The sequence below is a fragment of the Branchiostoma lanceolatum genome, chromosome 13, assembly GCF_035083965.1.
Source record: "Branchiostoma lanceolatum isolate klBraLanc5 chromosome 13, klBraLanc5.hap2, whole genome shotgun sequence".
Taxonomy (NCBI): domain Eukaryota; kingdom Metazoa; phylum Chordata; class Leptocardii; order Amphioxiformes; family Branchiostomatidae; genus Branchiostoma; species Branchiostoma lanceolatum.
The window spans coordinates 19,219,727-19,229,240 of NC_089734.1; the positions used below are offsets into that span (position 1 = coordinate 19,219,727).

The 9,514-nt window shown below is 41.5% G+C and overlaps 1 protein-coding gene across 1 annotated transcript; it reads right to left on the reverse strand.

Moving 5' to 3' along the window:
• Positions 1–4,934: 4,934 nt before the first annotated feature.
• Positions 4,935–5,369, reverse strand: LOC136447766 (uncharacterized). The gene has a single exon (XM_066446811.1). The coding sequence runs from the start codon at positions 5,367–5,369 to the stop codon at positions 4,935–4,937; it is 435 nt and encodes a 144-aa protein (XP_066302908.1).
• Between the last annotated feature and the right edge of the window lie 4,145 nt (positions 5,370–9,514).

The following is a 9,514-nucleotide window of genomic DNA, read 5'->3' on the forward strand; positions in this document are numbered from 1 at the left end:
AGCTGATTTGGTCAAAGATTCAGTTTACCAGCTGTAACATTTAAAAAATTAATAATAAACAGTTGAATTATCGGATTAGTTTTATTTTCTGTGTTCAATTTTACAATGTTATAACATAGATTATGTGACGCGTCTAAAAGCGAACATGTCGCCATGAGCAGGGATGATCCAATTATCAACAACCAATCAGCGAGAAGAATAGTTAATGATTAACAGAAATGTAAAACCCAGATCCCTGAACGAAGTTATGCCATTGGTCACCGAAGAAAACCGAAATTCATCCGGGGATTTACGTGTGTATGTGCATTCAATAAATGTTACGGCAACATTCATGACAGGCGGGCTGGAATATTTTATTTTTGTTTTTTTGTCTTCTTTTAAAAGCCGTCACAATTTCAACTACCGTTAGAATATAGGTCCCATCTCGTGCCTCATGTTCGTTGCGGCCTAGCATTCTTTGCTATTACGCATTTTTTTCACAATTTCAGGCATTAACGTTAAATCGGGTCTCCTAATTTTCGTATAGGTCAGGTGTTTCAATTCAGTGACAGTGAAAGTCTGCAAAATCCCGGTCTTTTGCAGGGGGTGTTCCACAGACATTCTCACAGTTTCTGCGAAAAATCTCGCAAGCCTTTGCGGTAAGAAGTTGCTGAACTATACGGAAGGCTCTTGGCGTCTCACAGAACTTGCAAAGAGATTTTTTGCACAGGGGTGATTTGGAACAGTCAATTTATGCATGGGGAGGGAGATGGGCAAAGTATGTTGGTCTTGCAAATGTTGCCTTTCTACATGTAGATGATATTTCAACTTGCCCAGTTTTATTCTGGGACAGCCTGCGAAATTGTCAAACAGCCTGCCAAACTGACAAAATGGGCTGTCCCAAAATAACTCCTGAAATTGAAATAGCAATTTTTTTTGTAGTTATTTTATCATGTTTCAATTTGCCCAGGTATTATTTTTGGACAGCCCATTTTTGAATGGGAAGGAGTATTGGCGAAACATGCTGTATTTGCTCAGGAGCAAATTACGGCCTTTCTAGATGATCATTGTCTTCATTCAATATTCATTCATAAGTGGTTGAAGCCTTCTATACTGTTGTGACCAGCGAGGCTTTCCTTTATATATAACACCGACTACGCTGGTAACTTGTGCTTGTGGGTTAGCCTTGTACCTGACAATGCAGTTGAATTGATGTTAAATAGAAATTAGCCAATACTAAATTGGTATGAATTGATAGGCAAGAAGATAAGTTTTTTTACTATCTTGATGAAATCCATGTTGTTACATTATTAACATAGATAATTGATATATACATGTGTAGTTCTGTCTCTGATCAAAGGTAATTAACATAATAATGGCAACTACTATAACACCTCACTGGTAAAGGAAAAGTTGTTTCATGTTTGTGTCATTATGTATTTATAATTATCATCTTCATGTACGTTATGCTAATAGGATCTCATTTGCATTATTTATGCAGAAACTATATTTCCCTTATGCTAAATGTTACAGATGTCATATTAGAGATGAGTGAAGTTTAAGGACAGGCGAATATAATTGAATGTTCGTTATGCCAATTATGGCCTCATTTGCATTATTAATGATTTATGCAAAATATTCATGTTTTCCTTACAGTAAATGCTACAGATGTCATATTGGAGGTGTAGGCAGCTTAAGGATATTCGAAAATGAAGAAGGTGCATTATGCTAATGAAGACTTCATTTGCATAATTTATGCATAAAAGCTATTCTTCCTTTAGGGTAAATAACTTCCTCTAGGCACACAACTATCACACATTCAACTCAAATAAAAGGAAAAATTCAATTCCAAATATTCATAAAAAGATGCCGTAATCACTAAACTAACATAGCAAACCTGAAGTATATGTAGCACATATACTTAACTCTAGTTTACTTTATAGTACTTCATTTACACAGCCAAAGGACTTTTGAAAGGTCTTCTACAACTATAGATGAGTATTAGTGATTCTAGTAGTAACTAGAGTTCCACGACCTCATACCTTCGCCAAATGATTTTAACCTTTTCGACTGATTTATTATGAGTGTTTCTAATTTATCATGGAAATAAGGTCAACATTTGCATAAATTATATCAGTTGATCATCTTTTACACCCTATAAGCAGAAGTTGTCTTATGTATGGCAGTGTTATCTAGAAGAACACTATCATAGCATCTTCTGATCAATTATACACATTAGGACCTTATTTGCATAAGCTATATTCAACCATATTAACCTTCACATAACTTTCAGTATGTAATTATGAAATGACAGTTATTCAACAATATGGAATTACACTATTTTCTCGTTGATTATGCAAATTGGGTTTTCATTTCACTTTTTTTCTATCAAAGTCCCTCTATTTCTCAGTTACATATGTTACTCTTTGATAGTCCTATCATGGAATGCCGTAAGTTTATAAAGTGTCCCCATTAATTGTGCAAATCAGATTCTTATTTACATTATTAACATTTCATTATATCGAGCTTCACTTAAGCTATCCCGGCATATCTAAAACAAGTTGGTTCTAGCTATGCCTTTGTGTTTTGACCATTAGCTGTAGGGCCCGTGGGGACAGGCCCTGCCAGCAGGGGAATATTTGCCCCAGTGTGTCAACCAACAGGTGTTAGGTGCCACAAGTTAGAGAGTCTTAATATGCAATATAACGGATTTATAAACTTTCCTCATTAATTATTCAAATTAGGGGGCCCACAATCTAATCATTTCGAGGTTTTATAAAGACCTACCGACATACCAAATATGAACATAATCCATCCAGGCATTCTCGAGATATTGTGTTCATACACACACAGGCAGACAGGCAAACACACACACAGAGACACACGCTCCGCAAAACATAACCTTCTTGTCAAAGGTAATTATTATGGCGGATGCCGTCTGATCGCATCTCTATTTTTTGTCAAGCTAGTCTAATCAAGGAGGTTACATAAACTCCTTGGTCTAATTCTCTACTTATTATTATGAGAAAGAAACATGACCAAAGACAATATGTATCGCCCATACCTATAACGTTAGTATGGGCGATACATATTGTCTTTGGTCATGTTTCTTTCTCCTTCTTCTTCTTCTCCTGTCGAATCTTCAAAGGGCTTCATCTCAGTCGTCCCTGGGCCAAATGAGCTAGAATTTAATATGCAGTTTGCTTTTTTCGCATTTGTTTTTTATGAATGCCTTTGAAATGATTTTATTGAGTTTTGTTTGCCATCTTCAGACCAAAAACGTACGTTTTGGCCTCTCGTGCTCTCGTGTTACAGCCGAATTACCTGAAATTTGCTATGGGGGTACATTGAACAAATATTCAAAGAACCTCTTTCGCCCTTTTGGCATACATCACTTCAAAATACGATTTGGGGGGGGGGGTATTTTTGGGAGGTAATTGGCTATTTTCCCCATATAACCATCTATGGTACGTTGATGAAAGTTAGACATCCAGGTAGTAATTAAGGGTTAATGACCCACCCGAGGTGTATATGGTGTCATAACGCCTGGTCATGTGCTATAACCACCGAATAAAACCACAGAGTGAGCGAAGCGAACGAGGTGGTTTTATGAGGTGGTTATAGCACATGACCAGGCGTTATGACACCATATACACCGAGGAACAGGCGGGTCATTAACGTTATTATCACATAGCCTGTCCAAACTGACCCATATAAGAGAGACAAATTTCTGTATAATACATAGATTCTTTATTTAATACTAGATCTATACATGTACATCAATCCATTGTACATATGATCTTCACATAATCCAATGTAAATAAGCGGTGACTTGTCTTCGAGCCCACACGGTTATAAATTGACGGGTTGTTAGACGCCTACATGTAGGTGTGGTAAGAATCGTACATGTTTACCTCCACTTTGCCGCAAGTTGTAGTTTCCCCGGATAATTATTGCTCAAGCCGGAAAAAATCCCACAGAAGCGTACACATATCGAGCCGAGATCATTGTAGGTACAAATTTGTAAGAATTTGGGCGATTTCGACCGTAATTCTTTCGATGCCAACACATCGGTTTGGGGAAGTTACGTGTTCGTGACATGGGGAGGGGGGCGTTTGTTTTGAACAAAACGACATCACTTTGCCGGCAATATTTTTAATTTTCGCCAGGTAAAACCCCGCAGAAACGTGAACATACCGGCCTGGGGTCCTCTTGGGTAGAAACGTAGGAGGTTTCATCGGCCATTTCTTTGTCTGCCAAGATTTGCTACTTCGGGAAATACAACTCAAGAGAGCTATAAAGAAAAAGAAAAAGCTATACAAGAGAGCTAAAGAATCTATGTCTGAACTTGACTGGGACAGATTCAAGAAGCTGAGGAAAGAGGTTAAACAGAGAATTAAGAAAGCACACTCAGAATATCTAAACAACATCATGAGCGAAGCTCTTGAAGACCCAAAGAAATTTTGGAACTATGTGAAATGTAAGAAACAGACAGCAACAGGGGTAGCACCCCTTAAACATCAAGATAAACTTGTTGCAGACAGCCAATCCAAAGCTGAGGCCCTCAACCAGCAATACAAATAAGTATTTACAGAGGAAGATTTCTCCAACATACCAGAATTAGAGGAAAGCCCCTACCAAGACACGCCACAAATAAGTGTCACTCTTGAAGGGGTCCTAAAATTATTACTTACTTACTTACTTTATCCTTCCGCTTATGCCTGGGGGGGCGTCGCGGGGAGATGTAGTCGACGTTCTGCTGCCAGGTGTGTGGCCTCCTGGAGTGTCATGCCGTGCGCACCGAGGGTCTCTGCTACTCCGTCTCTCCATCGGCGGCGAGGTCTCCCTCTGGCCCTTACTCCTGAGTGCCTGGCAGTGTAGGCTCTTAAAGCCGGTTGGGTGGTTGGCATTCTTGTCAGGTGGCCGAACCACTGTACCCTTTGTTTGGCAATGAACTAGAGGACTGGTTTGTTGCCAACTAACTGTCTGATGGCCTCGTTTCTGACTCTGTCCCTCCTTGTCTTCCCTGCTGCTCTCCGCAGACATCTCATCTCACAACTTGTGATTTTTCTCTCCTGCGCTTTGTTGAGAGTCCAGGTCTGACATTGGTAGGTGAGGGTTGGTATGAAGACAGTGTTTATCAACTTGGCTTTGGTGTCCATGGGTATACTTGGGTGCTTTAGGAGGGGTGCAAGTTGGTAGCTGACAGAGTTTGCCTTTTGTATTCTCGTCTCTATTTCTCTGACCATCTTTCCGTCCTCTGTGAAAATGCTGCCCAGGTACTTGAACTCCGAGGTTTGCTTCAGGAGTTGCCCGTTGATAGAGATCTCCAGTTTCTCAGGGCGGCGGCCAACTGACATGGCTTCTGTCTTGCCAATACTGATCTTCATTATTAGAAATTACCTAAAATTATTAGAAGGTATCAACCCTCGAAAAGCCGCAGGGCCAGACCATATACCTTGCAGAATCCTCAGAGAATATGCCACAGAAGTAAGCCCTATGCTGCACTTCATATTTAATCAGCCCCTAGAAAAAGGGCAGGTCCCGGCAGACTGGAAAAATGCTTATGTTCACCCGATCTTCAAGAAAGGCGATAGAAGTGACCCGGCGAACTATCGCCCAGTGTCTCTTACCAGCGTCAGCTGTAAATTACTAGAACATATCATGTATTCTGCAACTATGAAACATCTTGATAACCACCAAATCCTCCTCCCTACTCAGCATGGCTTTCGCGCTAAACACTCCTGCGAATCACAACTCATATGCACCCTGTACGACTTGACTTCATGGTTTGACAAGGGCAGTCAGATAGATATGGCTATCCTAGACTTCTCCAAAGCATTCGACAGCGTCCCACATACCCGACTGTTAAACAAGTTAGAATTCTATGGTATAAGGGGGGGGGGGGGGGATCTGAGATGGATAAAAAATTGGCTAATAGACAGACACCAGCAGGTAATCGTGGACGGGGAAACATCGGAACCTACAACGGTCAGGTCAGGAGTGCTTCAGGGAACAGTCCTGGGCCCCCTTCTCTTCCTTTTATATATTAACGATATTAATGCAGGTATATCTTCCCAACTGCGACTCTTCGCGGACGACTGCCTCATATATCGTCAGATACATTCTCTACAGGACCAGCAAATACTTCAAAATGATTTGAACACACTATGTTATTGGTCAAACTCTTGGCAGCTTAGATTTAATGTTAAGAAATGTTGTATCATACATATTCATAAACCACGTAAGTCTCCTGATTATATGTACACAATGTTCACAGAACCACTTGAGGTCAATGATCGACACCCATACCTGGGGATCATAATATCACAGGACCTCAAGTGGTCCCACCACATCAACCACATCACTGCAAAGGCTAACAGTACTCTGGGCTTCCTTAAACGAAACTTAAGGGGGGCTTCCAAAGAGGTAAGGGCCAAGGCTTACACAGCACTCGTGAGACCCAAGCTGGAATATGCTGCTCCAGCTTGGGATCCACTAAAAAGGCAAAGCGCACAAACTAACACACTTGAGAATAAACTAGAATCTGTACAGAGGAGAGCCGCCAGGTTCATATACGGCGACTACAGACAGACCACTAGCGTCACTGAACTGCTAAGCAAGCTAGGGTGGCCCCTTTTACAAGAGCGCAGGAAATTCGCACGCCTGGTTCTTTTCTTCAAGTCCATCAACAATCTAGTCGCTATACCTTATCAAAACTACACCATCCAACACCTGAACAGGACACGAGGACATTCACATCGTTTCCAAACGCTTTTCTGCAGAACAGAAGTGTTCAGGTCAAGCTATTTCCCAAGAACTGTCATGGAATAGAACCACCTACCAGCCAGCCTGGTGACAGCAGATTCTGTCAATCAGTTTAAGGTGGGGTTGGCCCAGCACATGGGCCTCCCCACCCCCCAGTAGTTATATGCAAGAACTAAGGCGGCCCTCACTACACTTTGTTTTTCTTTATCTATATTGTATTGTTCAGGCTGATTACTGTTAGGTAGTTTAAATTCTGCACTTTTTTTTTGTTATGGAGCACCACCACCACCGGCCGCCTTAGGCGTGCCCCCTGGGCGCGATACCTACACCGGGTTTTGCCCAGTACCGTATATAGATATATAGATAGATAGATAGAATGTGATGAGTGGGGAGGCCGGAGGGGACTCTCACGGTGTGCCCGCTGCTTCATGTTGGTCACACTCGTCAGCTTCCTTGCCCCTCAACTGCTGAAGCATGTTTCTGGGCGTCTTCCCCAACTTCCCATGACCCGAAAACTGACTCTAAGTCGGCGTCTGACAGTTCCTCGGCGAAAAACTGTCGTACTCTATTGGCGGACGTTCGAACGCGTATGTTCTGCGAACTGTCGCCTGATCTGGGCCGGTTCCACTTTGACGGTGGGGGTGTGAAAAATATTGTTTTTAATCCTTTCGTTTGAATATTACTTGAATTGAATTTTTCCTTTTTTCATGAATTCTTCATGTCTTCTAAGATAATTTTAAGGTAATTTTAAGACAATAAACATATCTTAAACAAGGTTAAGAAAAAGATTCATCAAAAAGATACCCCCATCTACAAAAAGCAGCGGTTTTGTTATGGCATGACGTCAATAAGTGGTGTGTTATGGCGTGATAATAGACCACTTATTGTGGGCAATGGAGGCTTCTGATTGGCCGACGCCATCTGGCCATGTGATACTTATTTTTGGCGTAACCATCTATGGTGCTGGCCAGGTGGACTAATTCGGTCAGCCAATGAGAGAACGCCTTTCATAATGCGCACGAATTCATCAAACTCGAGGTTATTGGTTGAAATAGTCAATTCAATTAGGAGCACTAATCTGCCAGGTGCAGACAGGCACAACTTTACTGCGCCCTGGCTCCCATCCTTGTGTTGTTCATGTTGTGTCGTACTGAAGCTATGTGCAATTGAGAAGGCCGGTTCAAAATCTACGCCTTTTTTAACAAAACCTTTCTGGTGGCGTATTGCTCTATATTCCCTATATATTGCCATCTCTCTGTTTCTCTGTCTCTCTGTCTCCCTGTCTCCCTGTCTCTCTGTCTCTCTGTCTCTGTCTCTGTCTCTCTGTCTCTCTGTCTCTGTCTCTGTCTCTCTCTCTCTCTCTCTCTCTCTGTCTCTCTGTCTCTCTCTCTCTCTGTCTCTCTCTCTCTCTGTCTCTCTCTCTCTCTGTCTCTCTCTCTCTCTCTCTGTCTGCCTGTCTGTCTGTCTCTCTCTCTTTCTCTCTCTCTCTCTCTCTCTCTCCATCTCTCTCCCTCTCTCCCTCGGATTGCGGAAATTCTTCCATAGAAGAAATCTAGATTTTCACCAAGATTCTAGTTGTTTACATTCTGAAATTTGCATGCAACTTCTTGGTCCTGTACGCCACTGGAAGAGTCCAGTCTTGTATGAGGGGGACATTTTTAACAATTCATTTTTGGGTTTGGTTGATTATCAAAATGTTCCAGGTTCTTGGGTGGAGGTGTTTTTGGAATGGTCCAGTATGAATATGGGTGCCTGGAAGAGCCCATCCATGCATAAGGTTCTAAATTGGAGGAGATCCATTTCTGACTGGTCTTCAATTCATTTCTTTATTCAACAAGATTGGCAACGTAAAATGTTTTCGCTTTTAGCCCAAATGCAAATAAGGACCCAAGTAATACAACTTCCCAATGTATGAAAGTCGGCCTACATCTGCTAGATGTATGTCTAATGATGGCCATTACATTTACTTCAAAATGTTGCAAGAATGAAACCCAATCATTTACCGCTATGGGTCTATAGTATTTTCTCATTAATCATGCAAATTAGGCATTAGTTTTCATAATTGATATCTATCGATATTCGTCTCTTTCTCAGTTACATATGTCATTTGTTTGAGAGTCATGGGAAGCAACTGATTTATAAACATTCCTCATTAATTATGCAAATTAAATATTGATTTGCATAATTGGCATATGATTAGGTAAATTATCACCTAAGCTATCTGCATACCAAAACTCATGGCGATCCGTCAGCCCCTTCTTGAGTTATTCGCTTTCAAAGTTTGAGACAAAATCAGCTCCTGCAGTTCCAAGAAAAGACGCTAGGGGGTCCGAATCTACCGGGTCTATTTTCCCTCCAAAGAGCTATCCACCACTAAAAAAACATTACCATAGCATGTTCAGAACACGAGATTTCAAAGTCGAAAGTTCCCCTGCAGTACCATAGAAAATTGTCAGGGAGCCCAAACTCTTGTTGCAGTTTGGTTCCTCACATTTCACTTTGTAAACGACATTGGCTTTGATACCTTTGTGAGGTCGGCCTTTTTTTCCGATACTCCTCGGACGTACGGAATTGCAATGTTGACCTTGTTTCTGTCTGTCAAAGGTTTGCACTTGCGTGTTTTCTTATACATGGCCAGAAGGTTTGGGAGCCTTGTTGAAGGTCCAATTTGGTAGCCACACTTGGCTAAGGCGCAACGGATGTTCGTCTGCTTTGGCTTTGTCTGAGGTGATGATGTTGTCTGCTCGGTGGAAGAGAGTTTTGATCA

Coding starts and splice junctions, on each gene's coding strand:
- LOC136447766 (XM_066446811.1), bottom strand. CDS start 5,369: ATGAAGATCAGTATTGGCAAGACAGAAGCCATGTCAGTTGGCCGCCGC.